Raw genomic sequence first — 18752 nt, 5'->3', positions numbered from 1 at the left:
TCCAAAAGATACACTAGCCAGATACTGATTTAAGCTGTGAGACCAAATACTAAGAGGTAAACGCCCATTGATCTAGCATTTGGGCTGCCTAAGCAATGAAATTGGTTTGCACAGCTTGATCGGGTTGATCCTGAAGAATTACATTGTTGAAGTGGACATAAATCCTATACTTAGTCATTTGATTAAGTGACCCCCCACACACACACATTAATGTAATCAGACAATCAGACAGTTGTCATCACTCTGCCTGGTTACAAGCTTTGAGAGCAGCATTTAGGAGCAGTGTGCCTTTAAGAAACCTATAGGGACTGCACTTAACTGTAGCCGGAAGGAGCTAGTGTTTGGCTCAGTGGCCCTCTTTTCGACGTTTTCCCTCCAGTTGTCTATGTGGAAGAGACACAGTGTTCTGATTGCTGCAGAAAACCCTGTATCAAGTTAATCGTGCCTCAGCCTCGCTGCAAGCCGTTATTGTAATAAAGTGGTCTAGAAATAGACAGGTATATGGCACTTTCTCCAAGCCAGCATAAGCCATTCATCAGTAGGTTCCATGGCTAGGACCCACTTTAAAGCTCTCTTGTACATCTTAGTCAGATGTATGGAGACTGCAACACTGCATTTCTGTTTACAGGGAGCCCATCTCACTCAAGCAGTATGTCTGCTGATATAGATTTGTCTGTCAGTTTGCAAATAAATACAGAATAGCGATTTGGGCTGTCATCACGCCACCCCTAGCATGCCAGTCATTTTCCTGAACTGCCAGTGAGCACATCGAATGCACAGAGCCCCTTTTGCTGCTATATTAATAATTAGAAGCTCACACAGTGCTGCTGTACAGAAGTACTCCAGCCCTCTCGTTCCTATTGATGGTCACAGAAAATGAGCTCATCTCCTCTCCTGGAAGGGATCGGGAAGTGGCTCAACTGATCCTTGCTATTAGAACATGGTTTTAGCAAGCACAGGGATTAAGGCTTTTTGTTCCTGGTTAAGAGGAATCCTCTTACCATTGTAGACTAGCAAATGCCTCGCATACATGTTCTTATAAAGTCGTTAAGTGTGCCTGTACTTTGAGTGTGCCCGTCTTAGCTCTAGAAGAAATTGACACTGATGCTCATGCCCAACACAGAGTGCTGTAGAAACAGAGCATGCCCAGTGGAAGACACACAGAACCCTTTCCATAAGGAGAGTGCTAACAGGTCACTATCAGTGAGGTACTGTTTACACAGTGCACAGGGTATGGTCAGCCAAGGGAGTTATATTTGTTCTTTCTGCATTCGAAGGTGTTTGACAGCTATGCTTACTGCAGAGTGCAAGGCATACAGCCCTGTGGGTGAGAAAGCTGGTAACAGTTCCGTTCTTATCCTCTTTATTCTTTTACATATAATCTATTCTTTTTCTTCTGGAAGACTTAGATTTTATTCCACTTTTGGCGTCTGTGTATTTAGATCTTTCATTTGTAAGGTGGCCTCCTGTGGAGCAGAGATTCATGCAGGGTGAGGGGCTCACATTTCAACTTTGCTTCTTGTGCCTGTCTGAATAGGCTTGGCCCAGGGAGTAACACTATTAGGAGGTGTGGCCTTGTTGGGGTAGGAGTGTCCTTGCTAGAGAAGGTGTGTCACTGTGGGTGTGGGCTTTAAGACCCTTGTTCTAGCTGCCTGGAAGCCAGTCTTCTGTCAGCCTTTGGATGAAGATGTAGGACTCTCAGCTCCTCCAGCCCCACATCTGCCTGGACACAACCATGTCTCCACCTTGACGGTAATGAAGTGAACCTCTAAACCTGTAAGCCAAGCCCAATTAAATGCTGTCCATTTCAAGAGTTGCCTTGGCCATGGTGTCTCTCCACAGCAGTAAAATTCTAAGACACCTCCCAGAAGGTGTGGGAAGAATTACTTAAACTCTCCTGTCTGTGTTCTTCCTTCAGAGTGAGGAGAGCAATAGCACTTCTTCCTGGCTGGAGCATAATCCACACTGAGTAAACAGACAAATCGCACACAGTGTTGTATAGCATGCAGTTAGCTCTAGGCAACTGCTTACAGATTACAGCTCTCAGCATGACATCTGTGAGTAAGCAGAAGCTGGCCCTTAGATCTTCACTTCTTCTCTCCTGTATTTTCTCATCTGCTCACTGTATACTTCTTCCTTCCTTCTCCAGCTGTATATTTTGCATTTTAAAAATGTGTTACTTTTATATAATTTTCAAGAAATAATCTTTAGTATCAGAATCATTCCTTTGTCCTTATCCTGTAGATTATAATTTAGAAATATGTTGGGCGATGCTTCGTGAATTCATCATCTCTTTCCTTCCATATCAGATTTCTGACCGTTTTGACTCTTCCTTATATTTTTGCAGGTTTTATCAAATGTCTATTGCTTCTTGACTTCACACAGATGTGTAAGAGTAGATGGACAAAATTCCTAATGGGGGTCATGGGTAGGAGAGCCAGCTGCGTAAAGCTGAAGGGGAACCACTGTACATTACGAACCCTTAAACACTGCAGTGCCACCATGGCCTCTGTTCCAAAGGACAGCAACCTCTACACAAGCCTTGGGAGCGTCTCTTTCCCAGATCTTTACAGGAAACTGTGCACTCTGTCTCTAAGAGTAACTGCTTTCTTTTAGCACTTTGCCCAGGCAGAAGGAGGTAAGGAGGTTGATTACTCAATTGCAGATGTTTCCCTTTTCATCTCTTTGAGACCAGGGGTCTCTTTGTGCCCAGGCTGTCTTCAAACTTATGGTCCTCCTGGCCTGGCCTCCAAGGTGCTCTAGGGAATGGGCCAACATCCTCAGAGAATCAGTTTTCTTGGTTCACCCCAGTAAGTGCAGCTGCCTGTCCCATCTCAGCTCTCCATACTACCTCAGCCTCCTCAGAACAAGGTTGTCATGGCTGCCGTGTGTACTCCCTGCCATTACACACCATGCCAGACTCTTCCTTCATCTGCCCTGTCTCGTCATCTGCCTTTTGTTTTCAACAACAAAGCATTTCTTTCTCTACTGTGTTTCCGTGTTTGTCTTTCCCTTTGCGTCTTTAGTTTCCTTTTCTCCCTTCAGCCGAGCATGTATAAGGGTAAGAAGAAAGACCAAGAGATTAAAAAGTGCTTTTAACTTGCATTTTCATCATTTCAAGTTCCAATGTACTTTTAAAGTATGAGCGTATATAGCACATATGTTAAGTTAACACAGTGTCATCACAGCTGGCATCCAGTAACAGAGCTAATTCTTGACAAGTGTGAGCGCCACCACCTTGTCATTTCCCTGGAGTTTCACTGCCATGTCAACCATTCTACCTTGGCTTCCATTTGACATTGCATGTGTCAGGCATGGTACAGGTGGGCAACACGGTCACAGACATTACAGGTAGACTGATCTCATGTTCCCTGACAAACTCTCACCTCTGTCTAACCCTCTGTCCCGTTCTTCGCTCGGTGCCGAGGCTAAGGAAAAATAATAGAAACATGGCTTCTGCCCATACAGAAGTTATTCAGAGACAAATACTAATAATTAGAGAGCTCCTTTCCAAGACTAAGATATGCAAGACACAGATAAATATGCAGACATGAGTAAAATAGGAAAATATTAGAGAAAAAGGAATGCACACGTGGACTTTAGAACTCGGTCCTGTAAGTTGTTGAATGTTCAATGATCAGTATATTGAATCAATGCAAGGTTACCTGCTTCTTTGTTTATTTTGTCTTGTTAGTGAGAAGTCAATACACTGATTTGTAAACTTAAGTGCAAATCCAAAAATCCCAAAGTCTTGGTATTTTTAGAAACAGAAAACTATAGGTATGTTCTCCAGAATTCATGTAGTATAAACTAAGTCAGTGGAATATCCGTGCAGGACCTGGCCCTCCCCATCTCAAAAACAAACAAACGAACAAAAACTTGAAACTAAGGCTCTCAAGGGATGTGATAAAGACCCATGGCAGGAAGAATGAGTCAAGATCACAAACAACAGCCTTTGCTGTCCGGGAAGCCCCTGCAGGATGCTCCCCTTGGTATACAAGCACCCCAGTTAGCAGGTGGATAAGAGGCTACAGGAGGATAATGGGATAAAAGTGTAAAAGAAGAAAGGTCTATTTTCCAGGTCTTTTTCTGAGTCTCCCCAATTATCTGGAATGAGAGCCTGGTTAACCTGACCCCAACACTGCACTCCCTGGAGACTCTCACTCCAGAAGCTGTTTCTGACCCCATTGCTACTCTCTCCCCTAAGTGGTCACCTCCTCAGATAATGGAAAATAGCCTACGGATGTGAAACTGCAGCTGGTCTCGGGGGAGGGGTGCATATGTCAAATCCCTATCATGAGATGCTAGTCCTTGTGTAAGGGTCTTACGGTAACAGCTGGCTGTGAAGGGAAGAGGGTGTCCCTCAAAACCCAGTGACTCTGACGGGTCTTAATAACATAAACAAAATCACAGAGCTCACAAGCTAAAAGGCCAGAATGCTCCACAGTACCTGCACTTCAGACACAAGAGCCAGAGAGGCCCGTGAGCTTCAGCATCCTTCCTGAGAACTAGTTTTCATGATACCAGAAAGCACCATGCAAGCTTCTGAAGGAGGGAAGCAACCCAGTAATCCTATGCAGCTATGATGCCTACGAACCACAGCAGTGGCCAGCGTGACACGGTAACAGAGTGCAGTACTGGCACACACACCGTGGCAGTAACCAACAACTGTCTAATTGTCCCGAAGACCCCATTCACCAAGAGGAAAGCTACATGTGGTACTAGAAACCTGACCAACTACCCAGGGCTGAGACGTCCTAGATCTCAGGAGTCTCTGGTACAGCCTAAGTATTTGCCCTTGTATCCACAGAGAAGTGGAGGCACCATTAAGGAAACTTCGTTTTGCAACATGCAAATATACTATAATCTCAAGAAATGAGAAGAATGAAAATAAAAGATATTCCAACTCATAGGCTGTTTCTTCTCGGTTGATGTCTTAAAGACAAGAATTCTGAGACAGCCTGAGGGCTGTGTCTATGGGATAACCTTGGGTAATGTGCCTGCTGCAGTTACTCCCTTGTCTTCACACAAGAATAAGAGTCCCTCATCTGGGTATGGTTGGAAGGAGGAAAGAATGCGATGAGGTTGCACCTGGCGTTTTAATACACTGATTAATGGTTACGAACGGTCTATGAATCTGTGATGCTCTTTCACCTGTATCAGGATTCTCTAGCGTCTACAATCTATTTACGTGTGTTTTAATTTAAGAAACTTCAAAAACTAAATGAGAGCCAGCCTTTCAAATAAGACATTGTAGACACTACTTTTTTGCATTCTCACCTAAATTTTGAAAACAGACTCCCAGAATCTCAGCAAAGACAGAGAGGAATGACCTTGTGGTTTTAAAAGCTGCGGATCATCTAGAAAGCAAATCGCCCCACGTGAGTAATCAGGACTTGACTAATTGTTTTGAGGATCCTTAATCGCCTGCTGTTTATCAATGTAATTTAATTGCCAGGGCACAAGTTTGCGATATAAATAGCACAAGTACTACTTTATGTGACGCGATGCCATCTTTCTCTTGACAATAAGTAGCAGAAAGGACAATACCCTCGCTATGTGGCCTTGACCCTGACACTGAAAACAGCACCAAATGCAATTGCCTTTCATTCCTGCTTTCTGTGTATAAATACAAGGGCACCAGCTCATCCGTCTTCTTTTAGTGTCAAAGGAAGAGGGGTGCTGTTCTGTGCAGCAGCCATGTACCTAATAGGAAGACATAGATTTGCGTGGTCCCTGCACATGGACGACACACTAATCTGTGAAGCACACATATTTCAGGGGTTGGATTAGGGAGAGGGTGGAGTGGAAATGATGTAAGGATAATATTTATCATTGGAATTCTCAAGGATGATTTCAAAGGAGTGACCAGAGGGAAAGTATAGACTGGGGCCCACTTAGGAGCAGACCTTCCTACATATTAAGAGTTTCACTCAGAGTTCGGTGCTAGAGCAGAATATCTGCTGTAAGAAACAGAGCAGGGAGTGTATATCACTCAGATGCCCGACTCTACACCAACCTTGGATTTTATAATGAGCAGATTTGTCACTTTCTGAAAGGACCCTTGAGTTGCAGTGACATACGTCATTTTCAACTGGATGCCTCTGGAGCCCGTGGTGGGAGGCACTGTGGGAACTCTAGTGTCATCTGCAAACCTGAAGGAGAAGGAACAAGTCGCCGTCACATGGTGCCTCGAAGTTTCCACTTGTTGATGTGTTTTTAATGACTGTTTTAACATAGCTGTGCTTTCGGGGACAATCAGTCCTCGGTGTCACCTTCTATTTTTACTGTCTAAGCATGCTTCACTCTCTGGAGCATGACTGTTACTCATAATTCTTTTTAAGTGGCTAAACATTTTTTTTTAATTTTACAGTCTACATGTCTCGGGGTAGCTTGGCAATACTCTCATTACATGATGTTCTAAATGTAGATGTGAGAACGTTTTAACTGTCCCTGGCGAATCGGGGAACCAGTTCCTTACACAGAATGCAAGTGGAGCAACAGATCTCTGTAAGATTTACGTTTAGTGTTTTCTATACTATACCTGTACAGTACAAAATGAAACGTGTAAGGCCAAATCCTGGGCGTTTTTACAGCTCACTAACATTCTGCCTGCTTTAGTTCATCTCACATCTTATTTAAAAACGTTCCTTAACTCTTTAAATGAGATAGGGCCTCACACCCAGGCTTGAACTCGCTGCGTAGATAAGGATGGCCCGAACTTTGGAGGCCCCTACATCTAAACCCTGAGTGCTCCACTCGCAAGTGTTTGCCACCAATGTCCTCAACTCAAGTCGGCTTCACACATGTCATCATACATGTCAGGCAGGCGTCTTCCAACTCAGCGGCCACCCCAGGAAGCCTGGTCGTTCTTACAGCAACCAAATATCGTTTGTGTCTCCCAGTTTTGGTATTCGCTGTCACTCATGTAACGTTAAGTGTGGGTGAAGGTGTGGAAGGAAGAGAGCACGTTGTACACCATTGGCAGGGGTGTCCTGTTGCCATTGTGCAAAACAGAATGTAAGCCCCTCAGAATGTTCAAAATGGAACAGAATGACCCATTAATTGAACGTGTCGGTATGTCCACAGGAAGTACCCAGGACCCCGTGCTTGCTGAAGTACCAAAACTAATAATACAAAAGGGTGACGCATGAATGAGTGGATGGAGTCGCGCTTGCAAATCTGCACCATGAGAAACCATTCGTCCACAGAAGGGTGAATGCCTGTCACTGGGTCTTGACCTTTCAGTGGGGCATTCACATTACCGACAGTACTCTGCATTGTAGAAAAGCTAAGAGAGTGACTCTTCTCACCACATAATGGCAACAATGGAACATTCAGCATATATGGGCATTTGATAATTGGATAGATTTCACAATTCTCTAATGAATATTCTATATAACAGATACCTATTATTTTTTAGCAGGGTAATAAAATTATAAAATATTGTTACATGAATTGTACAGCTGGTTTCCCTTCCAAACTCTGAACTGAGTCACAGCATATGGTTATAAATCAGTCACATTTTAGATAAAGCAGAATGCTTTGTTACATAAGAAATTACTGTGCAAAGCCTCCTTGAAATGTGAGTGAGCGTTTCCTGCTCAGTACTGGTGCGTTCAAACTTCTTAATTTTTTCATATTCTTATAACATATATATCAACATTTACCTGAGGCTGCTCCTTTAATTCCTCTCGTTTTTTAGCTTTAAGTTCTAGTTCACCTCCGTTTTTATGATTATCCTTTGCCGTAAATGGAAATAATTGAGAAAATAAGTGCATAGCCATTAAAATGAAGTATTTGCGCTCTGCTACCCATAAACCACATCGACGGTGACAGATACATAGCACTCTGGGAGAACGTGCTCTATGTGGCTGTACATTCATATTTTCATAAATTTGATTTTGTAAATGTAATTTATATAGATGATAGCAGAAATCACATGTGTCTTGTATATCCATTTTATTCTCCAGTCCTTAGTAACCATACAACAGGTATTAAGTAAGTAATTAATATTGAATTAAATTAATAAATGGGTCATCCTCTGAAGAGCTGTTTAACGATGATTTAACAAGAAAATGATGCTCAAGCTGTATGTGACAACACAGCACAGTGGCCTATGATTTTATCTGCAGTCTTCAGAGTAGGAAGAAGTGTACTCAGTGGCATTTCTATTAAATGTCAAAGACTCAAAGAGTATGCGTGCAGATGCGGGCAGTGTGCTGTGGGCGCGTGTAAACAGAGGGAAGTGAGGAGGCTGCACATATGAGAAGGCATGGAAAATGGGTGATGAGAGGAAAGACGTGGAGATACACACCCATCTCCTCTCCCAGGGTGAACAGACCTTACTGTCACATAAGTCAGGGAGAAAGGATGGCCTGGACGACGGCATAGGCAGGAGAGTTGCAGAAGGACTGCTTTAGTCAAAGCTTTGGACAATGACCATTTCCAAGAGGTCAGCCTTCCCAGAATTAAAGACTCTAAATACCCACCCTGCCCCAGCCGCCATCTTCAGATGAGCCTTGCTTCTGAAGCTTAATTCTCAGCCTACTTTCTTTTTCTGTGCCCATAAGAAGCGGCCCAACTCCTGACACTGTCTCTGTTAGAAGAAAAGGCAGTTAAAGCTGGACAGAGTGCAAGCAGCGAGACTCCTTTGTAATCAGAAGTCCTCAGCTGGTGGGGCCCTGAAGTACAGAGGCTTTTCCAGAACCTACAGGCCTAGATGGCTGCCGGGCAGGAAGGCAACTGTTAGCTCATTTGGCTAGCAACCTTTATTTGGCTGGTGGGAATTATTGGCGGCAGCAACTGATTCTAGGATAAAGGAGCCACAGAGACAAACACGTTATATTATAAACAATGCTAAAATATTAACATAGTAGGAAATTTCTACTGTTGGTCCAGCACCTCATTCACCTGAGAGGATGTTTTATATTTAGTTTCACTGAAGGAACTCCTACCAAGAAGCAAAGGAGTTAGAATGCTCTGATTGTTAAAAGGTATTTATACATGTGTCCGCAACTTTATCCCTTTCAAAGTTGAGTAGCAGAGCTAGGCACGGTGCTGTCCTACTGACTCCCAGCACTCAAAAGACAGAGGCAAGAAAATCGTGAGTTTAAAGCCAGCCTGGGCTATGTCACATAGTCCCAGCTAGTCGGGGATCTGAGGCATGAGCCCAATAAATAAATACATTTTAAATGAACGCAATAAAAGAGTAATACTTAAACAGAGAAAGAGAGAAGCAGAAGATGCATCCCAGCAGCAGAGCACTTACCGAGGACAGCAAAGGCCCTGGGTTTAGCCGCACTGCCAAAGCCCAAAGTAACAAGACTAGCATATGAATCTGTGAATTTGTCACTACTGGGACTGAAATAGGTGAACATTTTGCTAACCAGTGTAGACAGAGAAAGGCCTAGGAAGCACATAGGAAGATTGGCAGCCTGGTAGCTTGAGGCTACCAAGATGTAGGTGGTTGGTACTTGTGGATACTCTCGGCAGCCACAGTAAGGTAGGGCTGTTAGATCAGATCATCTAGCTAGAGCCCAGTCAAGGCAGCAGAGTCAGAAAATCAGGAAGCAATGAGGAAGTAGAATATTTTGTATAGCAGTCCCAAGGATCACTTCCCTCACTACAAGCAAAGGAGGAAACCCAGGAGTCATAGGATTGTAGGGACCAAACCACCAACTGAAGAGTACACATGGAGCGGCCCAGGCTCCAGCTATATATGTAGCAGAGGATGGTCTTGTCAGGCATCAATGGGAGGAGAGGCCCTTGGTCCTATGAAGGCTCGATGCCCCAGTGTAGGTCAATGCCATGGAGGGGAGGTGGGAAGGAGTGGGTGAGTGGGTTGGGGAGCACCCTCATAGAAGAAGGTGGAGGGGGAGAGGATAGGGGGTTTCCAGAGGGGAAACCGGGAAAGGGGATAGCATTTGAAATGTAAATGAAGAAAATATACCTGTGATAGAAATCTGAAGTCACCCAAGCTACGTTTGTGCCCGTTTCTGCCTTAAGTCTCCTTGTGTGAAGGAACACACATGTGAATTTAAGTTAGATCCCATAACTTACATTTGACTCTATTTTCATGAGTTCAACATACTATTTGTAGTACGGCATGATTTTTTTTCCTTTATCCTTTTTTTTTCAGTTTGAAGTAATACATGGGTAGAACCAGCACACATTCTTGAAAACATGATTCATGGCGCTGTTGTTGTAGCCACTCACTGAAAATGAGTTGTGTATTTAGTCAGAGTAGCTTATACCTATAGTAATAGCAATGATTTTAAAAACGTAAAATCCCAGTGGCTTAAAGCAACAAAAGACATTTTCTTGCTCCCAGTATCTGCTCATCCCCAGTAATGTAGCATACACCCTGCCTTACTCCTCCATGGATTCAGGTTGGTCTCTGGGCCCCTGGAAATTGCTAGTTCTTGTGGCATGGATGTAGAAGGGTACATGTGTGTCACCACGGCACCATAAAAGCTCTGCCCGGAAGTGCAGCGTACAAACCGGAAGTGCAGCATACCAACCGGAAGTGCTGCGTACCAACCGGAAGTACTGTGTATTACCCGAAGGTGACTGAAGAAAATCACACACACACACACCCTTAATCAGAGAGGACTGAAACCCCGCCATCCTAGGATATGTCAAACTTGGCTGGAAACATTTGGTGAAACTCACAGACCACCACAGATGGTTTTTACCTCACAGTTGAAACAATTCTAATAGAGAAGCCGCCTTGTAGATGTTTCTCTGGTTACCATCAAATATCACTGCATTCTCTATGCATAGCTTTTGACTACAAAGTGACCATGTTGATTTTATACTTTCTCAGTTTCAAGGCTTTCTGGCATTAAGAGCTATAGTAGCCTTATAGCAGAATGTTCTAGAATAGAACATTCTTTAAAAGAATAACGCAACTGTATAAAACCCTCCTTTTGTTTCCTTTGTTCAACAGACATTGATGAGTGCTCTGAGGGCTTTGTTCAGTGTGACAGCCGTGCCAACTGCATTAACCTGCCTGGGTGGTACCACTGTGAGTGCAGAGATGGCTACCATGACAATGGGATGTTTGCGCCAGGTGGAGAATCCTGTGAAGGTCAGTATAAAAGAAGATGTAGGGGCCCAGGAGAATGGGCAGCAGCGGTGATGTGCAAGGCTGCTCCTGTGGCAGAGTGAAAGTGAATGTGGAATATTGGAGACCAAAGATGTGGGCCCTGTCCTAAGAACCGTGTGATCTTACAGGACTGAGAAATTCAATCTGATTTACACTCAGCAATTAGCCGCTGGTCTTGGGTTATTTTCAGTGGAATGACAAACAGCACTGTTGCATTCCCCTACCACGAGGTGATTTTACAACCTGGGCAAAGCAAGTTGAGTGCCAGGAAAATGACAACACTGTACCATCAAAATTCATGGCACAGGAGGAAAAACCAAAGCAAAACTTCAGAAATGTTGCTTCTTCTTTGGTGTTTAAAGCTCCATAGGGCAATTGCCTATGAGATAATAGGTCTAAGATGCACAGTACAGTCCTTCCAGAGCCTAACAGGTACTTGGCACATAGATTTTATGATGTCTGCCATACTTGTTTCACACAGCGTTCGTGCACAGAAAGACAGATTTGTGTGGTGGGCCCAGGCTTCCAGAACACTGCCAGCAACAGAAGGATTCCTAGCCTGGAGAAGGGAGCATCCCAGATGTCACATAGGAGGAGGAGCACATCCCAGATGTCACATAGGAGGAGGGGCACATCCCAGCACATCCCAGATGTCACATAGGAGGAGGGAGCACATCCCAGATGTCACATAGGAGGAGGAGCACATCCCAGATGTCACATAGGAGGAGGAGCACATCCCAGATGTCACATAGGAGGAGGAGCACATCCCAGATGTCACATAGGAGGAGGAGCACATCCCAGATGTCACATAGGAGGACTGAGAACATCCCAGATGTCACATGGGAGGAGGAGCACATCCCAGATGTCACAAAGGAGGACTAAGAACATCCCAGATGTCACATGGGAGGAGGAGCACATCCCAGATGTCACATAGGAGGAGCACATCCCTGATGTCACATAGGAGGAGGAGCACATCCCAGATGTCACATGGGAGGAGGGAGCACATCCCAGATGTCACATAGGAGGAGGAGCACATCCCAGATGTCACATAGGAGGAGGGAGCACATCCCAGATGTCACACAGGAGGAGGGGCACATCCCAGATGTCACACGGGAGGAGGGAGCACATCCCAGATGTCACATAGGAGGAGGAGGAGCACATCCCAGATGTCACATAGGAGGAGGGAGCACATCCCAGATGTCACATAGGAGGAGGGAGCACATCCCAGATGTCACATAGGAGGAGGGAGCACATCCCAGATGTCACACGGGAGGAGGGGCACATCTCAGATGTCACATAGGAGGAGGGAAGCACATCCCAGATGTCACATGGGAGGAGGAGCACATCCCAGATGTCACATAGAAGGAGGAGCACATTCCAGATGTCAAAAAGGAGGGGGGAGCACATCCCAGATGACACAGAGGAGGAGGAGCACATCCCAGATGTCACATAGGAGGAGGGAGCACATCCCAGATGTCACATAGGAGGAGGGAGCACATCCCAGATGTCACATAGGAGGAGGGGCACATCCCAGATGTCACATAGGAGGACTGAGAACATCCCAGATGTCACATGGGAGGAGGAGCACATCCCAGATGTCACAAAGGAGGACTAAGAACATCCCAGATGTCACATGGGAGGAGGAGCACATCCCAGATGTCACATAGGAGGAGCACATCCCTGATGTCACATAGGAGGAGGAGCACATCCCAGATGTCACATGGGAGGAGGGAGCACATCCCAGATATCACATGGGAGGAGGAGCACATCCCAGATGTCACATAGAAGGAGGAGCACATCCCAGATATCACATAGGAGGAGGAGCACATCCCAGATGTCACACGGGAGGAGGGGCACATCTCAGATGTCCAATAGGGGGAGGGAGCACATCCCAGATGTCACATGGGAGGAGGAGCACATCCCAGATGTCACATAGGAGGAGGGAGCACATTCCAGATGTCACATAGGAGGAGGAGCACATCCCAGATGTCACATAGGAGGAGGGAGCACATCCCAGATGTCACACGGGAGGAGGGGCACATCTCAGATGTCACATGGGAGGAGGGAGCACATCCCAGATGTCACATAGGAGGAAGAGTACATCCCAGATGTCACATAGGAGGAGGAGCACATCCCAGATGTCACATGGGAGGAGGGAGCACATCCCAGATGTCACACAGGAGGAGGAGCACATCCCAGATGTCACACAGGAGGAGGAGCACATCCCAGATGTCACATAGGAGGAGGGAGCACATCCCAGATGTCACATAGGAGGAGGGAGCACATCCCAGATGTCACATAGGAGGAGGAGCACATCCCAGATGTCACATAGGAGGAGGGAGCACATCCCAGATGTCACATAGGAGGAGGAGCACATCCCAGATGTCACATAGGAGGAGGGAGCACATCCCAGATGTCACATGGGAGGAGGGAGCACATCCCAGATGTCACATAGGAGGAGGAGGACATCCGAATGTCACATGGGAGGAGGAAGCACATCCCAGATGTCACATAGGAGGAGGAGCACATCCCAGATGTCACATAGGAGGAGGAGCACATCCCAGATGTCACATAGGAGGAGGTAGCACATCCCAGATGTCACATAGGAGGAGGGGGAACATCCCAGATGTCACATGGGAGGAGGGAGAAAACCCCAGATGCAACATGGGGGGAGGGGCAAATCCCAGATGTCACATAGGAGGGGGGCACATCCCAGATGTCACGGGAGGAGGAGTACATCTCAGATGTCACATAGGGAGGAGGAGGACATCCCGAATGTCACATGGGAGGAGGAAGCACATCCCAGATGTCACATAGGAGGAGGAGCACATCCCAGATGTCACATAGGAGGAGGAGCACATCCCAGATGTCACATGGGAGGAGGGAGCACATCCCAGATGTCACACAGGAGGAGGGGCACATCTCAGATGTCACATGGGAGGAGGGAGCACATCCCAGATGTCACATAGGAGGAGGAGCACATCACAGATGTCACATAGGAGGAGGGAGCACATCCCAGATGTCACATAGGAGGAGCACATCCCAGATGTCACATAGGAGGAGGGAGCACATCCCAGATGTCACACAGGAGGAGGGGCACATCCCAGATGTCACATAGGAGGGAGCACATCCCAGATGTCACATAGGAGGAGGGGCACATCCCAGATGTCACATAGGAGGAGGAGCACATCCCAGATGTCACATAGGAGGGGGGAGCACATCCCAGATGTCACATAGGAGGAGGGAGCACATCCCAGATGTCACATAGGAGGAGGAGCACATCCCAGATGTCACATAGGAGGAGGAGCACATCCCAGATGTCACATAGGAGGAGGGAGCACATCCCAGATGTCACACAGGAGGAGGGCACATCTCAGATGTCACATGGGAGGAAGGAGCACATCCCAGATGTCACATAGGAAGAGCACATCCCAGATGTCACATAGGAGGAGGGAGCACATCCCAGATGTCACATAGGAGGAGGGGCACATCCTGGATGTCACATAGGAGGAGGAGCACATCCTGGATGTCACATAGGAGGAGGAGCATGTCCAGATTTTTACAGAAGGATGGAAAGGCTGTTGTCTTACCCAGGATTGACACTCAGTGTTCGTTAATAATCACTTAACCTAGTCCCGGAGCTCGCCTTGCAGCTAGTATTCCTAGCCTTTGCTGAATTGAGACCCACAGATTACAGTTTGTTGACAGATTAAGGTGTTATCTTCCTCACCTTCCATAAACTCCTTTGTTTGTATCCCATAATGCTTTATTAAAATTTACTTTTTAAAGATTATGCCAGAAGGAGCTGTAACAGTGGCTCGGTGGTAAAGAGCCTTTTCTGCTCTTGTAGAACACCCATGTCTAGCAGCTTCAAGACCAGGGGACTTAATTCCTCTTTTCTTCATGAGCGCATGCAGTCACATGCGCACACCACCCCCAAACTCACATGCACATTAAAAAATAAGAATAAATCCATAAGACATGCAAAAAGCATGATTATAAACAACTAAAACTAACACAAGCGTCTCAGTGAGGGTTCACTGATGTGAGCAGACACCATGACCAAGGCAAGCCTTAGAAAGGACAACATTTAATTGGGGCTGGCTCACAGGTTCAGAGGTTCAGCCCATTATCATGAAGGCAGGAACATGGTATTGAGACATGGTGCAGGAGGAGCTGAGAGTTTACCATCTTCATCTGAAGGCTGCTAGAAGATTGGCTTCCAGGCAGCTAGGATGAGGGTCTTAAAGCCTATACCCACAGTGACACACCTACTCTCAAGGCCACACCTCCTAATAGTGGCACTCATTGGACCAAGCACATACAAACTATCACACAAGCGTACAGCAGTGTAAGAGAGAGAATGGTGAAACCATCAAGCCAGACAACTTCATGAGTAGAAAAAAGATTTATGGGGGCTCGAACTACCAAGGCTGTCCCTCAGCAGAGGAAGGGGTGTCTCAGAGAGTCAGCAAGAACCGCTCAAAGGGGAGTAAAGTCTTGCCAGTTTCATGGGTGCAGGGTGAGGCAGTAGTGTGAAGTCACAGCAGCCTATGGGGTTAAAGTGGGAGTAGTTAGTACACAGTGCGAGCAGAGACAGCGTGGGGCAGTCACGGGGCTGTGATCTGTTTGGGTAACAGGGAACTAGATGCCCACTGCCACTTTGGGAGATGTGGCTGTGCGTGTGGAGAAGGGAAGTAATGGCTTACCCTGACCAACAGAACCCCACTTGTCAAGGTTTCTGGGCAATGCTGACTCTAGGCAGCAAACCTTCTATTTACCTGGTCAAAGTCCAGCCCAGGCTCAGTGCAAATGTCGTTTAGGACATTGTCAGACGCACCGCCATTTTTTGTGGCCCTCTCTGGACCTGACAAGCAGGATGAAGATGAATTCTGAACAGCTCCTTCCCCATCATTTCCACTGATCCTCAGGGAAAACCTGGCCTAATTTTACCTACTATCATACAAACTTTGTCCATTTGAACAGAAGGAAAAACACCCTCATATTTACTGTCTCACAAATGCATTAGCACAAGTTTCAAGTAGGATATTGTCTTAGCTACTTTTGTGTCACTCTGAAGTTACCATGACCAAGTCAACATAATGTGCATGCGCCTCTCTCAGTCTTCTTCACCAGCCATGGACTCACAGATCTCGTGGTCTCTGAGGTATCTCAGCTGCATTTCTCATGGCACTTCAGACCCATCGGGGCTATACCATAGCCCTTTATTTACAGATGTCCAAGATTTACAGGTCCTGGAGCAAGGTTTCCAAGCCATTGTCTTGGAGTCATCCATCTTAACATTCTTTATGTCGAATATCCAGCAGATGAACTCATTTCTAATCTCACTGTATCAGATTTCTAAATGTATTCATTCAAAATACTAAAAATCCAATGCTCCCGTCATCCCTGCAGTTACCAAGGTGGCCTGGAGTCTCTCTTATCCAGGCTGTGATTGTAATCTTCAGACGAGCATCCCCACTTCCACCCCTGACTCTCTGAGACCTGTATAACACCCAGAGTGATTCCTAAAAGACTGAAGTCAGAGCATGTTACCCTTCCGTTTACATTTCTGGAGCCTTTCATCTCTCAGAGTAAAACTCTGACTCTGACGTAGTTGATAACAGGCTACCCGGTACGCACTCTCAGCGTTCTGGACATTTTTAACAACACACCAGAGCAATTCCTTTGCATGAGCTCTTTGCTTTCCATGGAGCGCCTGCTCCCAACCTCACCCCAGGGTTTTATTTAATTCAGATATGCAAACATATGTTTCTCCTGGACTTCCCATTTGAAATAGCCTTCAACTTCAGACGATCTGGTCACTGGCCCTGCTTTACTTTCCTTAAAAGAAATACCCAATTTTCCCAGAGTCATAGTCTATGCCCCTTTGTTTATTTGCTGACTGTATACCTTAGGATTCAAGCTCCTAGGTTTTGTTTTGCTTGTCAGATGCCAGATCACCAGCCAGTCCTGGAGCAAAGTCGGGCTCATGATAGATGGTATATTTATTTGCCCAGCAACATTTACTGAGATGGGGGGAATGGGTAGATAGACAGTGTGATGGTGGCGTTGTCAACTTGATATAATCTAGAATCACCTGGGCAATGAGCTTCTGTGCATGCTTGTGGAGGGTTATCTTGGCTAAATTAGCTGAGGCGGGAAGTATGATATTGTGTGGGTAGATGCATTTCTGTTGGCTGAGATCCCGGTCTCATTAAAAAGGGAGGGGGGCTATACACAGCATTCATTTCTCTCTGCTTCCTGCTTGTGGCCAAATCCTTCAGGCTCCAGCTCCTGAGTTCTCTGCCACAATAGACGAGCATAAACTCAAATGAACCCATCCCCCCTCAATCCCCTTTTGTCGGGGTATCATATCAAGCAGCAGAAAAAGGCCACGCAGAGGTGAGATGGGAAATCTGTTAAACTGATTTGTTTATGTTAGGCATATAATTTACATCAGAATTAAAAACGGGTGTGAACTGTAGTATAGATAAACATTTAACACATTAAATAGACATACTGTTCAAACAAAAATTAACAAGTAGTCTTGATCTCAGAATGTCAAAAGGCAATTACACATTCACATCTAACATGATAAACGGAAGATGACACCATACAAGAGTCTGTCAGATACACAGAAATCCCTCTCGAAGGTAACCCACAAACACAATTTTTTTATTTGAAAATATTGTTCTGAAAGCCAATTCTACTATTATTGATCAATAAAATGTGTAGCATTTCTTAGAAAACCGTACGATTCCCTCAGAAGGCAGCACACTCTGGAGGAGTGCTTTAAAGGCGCCAACCTGCGAGGCTTAAGGAACAGACCGGAAGTCTCTGCAGCTGCCCATTTCCCTGGAGTGATTTGCAGAGTGGTGGTATTAGTATTGAGAGAGATTCAGCTTTAAGAGTATGGTTATATCCGTGAAGGAGCCACTTTTCTGTTGCTTAAGAAAAGAGGGGACACTTCAAATCGGAGAAGCCGGGGCAGTGCATTCGCAGCTACTCGGAGTGTGGGCGTCACACTCGGAGGCGTGACTTGACTACGGCTGCACCGTCGCGCTGCCCCTCGGGCTGCAGTTCCGTCCGTCAGGTATACGCTCACAAGCCGCATAAATACAAATACTAATATTTTGCAGTTCTTCCCGTCCATCTCAGCAGTTCAGACTTTCTTTCCAGATGACGCGCTGGAACGCCGCTTTCCTGCTCCATGCCGCCATTTCTCCTGTGCTTGCACTTCTGAGAAATGGAAACACGATCCAGTATTTTTCCATAAAATTATATTCTTTCTATTTATGTGCTCACATTTTTGTCCTTTTTAAGCTTCTAAACAATATTCAAATTGAATATTGGAGTATTATGTTCAAGCCAAATATCACACACTATTTATTTAATGAGAAGACACAAACTAAATGCATCTACTTCAACGCACCAAGTAAATATCGGATATATGGGCAGCTGCACTGGTTACAGGGTAGGTGTATCCAGAGAGAGGATGCTGTGAGCTCTCAACGGAGAAGTCCATGAGACAGGGTGGGATGTGTTGAGAAAACTCTTAAATATGACATAAAAGATGCAAATGTGAAGGAGGAAGAGAGTGAGGGTGGAAGGGAGGGTGGGAGGGAGGGAGGGGCTCCTT

General features: G+C 45.7%; 1 protein-coding gene across 1 annotated transcript in view; it reads left to right on the top strand.

Annotated features, from left to right (window-relative positions):
* The window catches only part of Nell2 (neural EGFL like 2), a 307008-nt gene that overhangs the window by 271745 nt on the left and 16511 nt on the right, over positions 1-18752 (top strand). The window contains exon 17 of the mRNA XM_032885482.1: positions 10952-11092. Within this exon, the coding sequence (XP_032741373.1) occupies positions 10952-11092 (141 nt within the window). The remainder of the gene's footprint in view (positions 1-10951; positions 11093-18752) is intronic.

This window comes from Rattus rattus, chromosome 1 (genome assembly GCF_011064425.1).
Source record: "Rattus rattus isolate New Zealand chromosome 1, Rrattus_CSIRO_v1, whole genome shotgun sequence".
NCBI lineage: Eukaryota > Metazoa > Chordata > Mammalia > Rodentia > Muridae > Rattus > Rattus rattus.
Note: the sequence above shows the minus strand (reverse complement) of the source record. Positions and strands in the feature narration are given on the sequence as shown.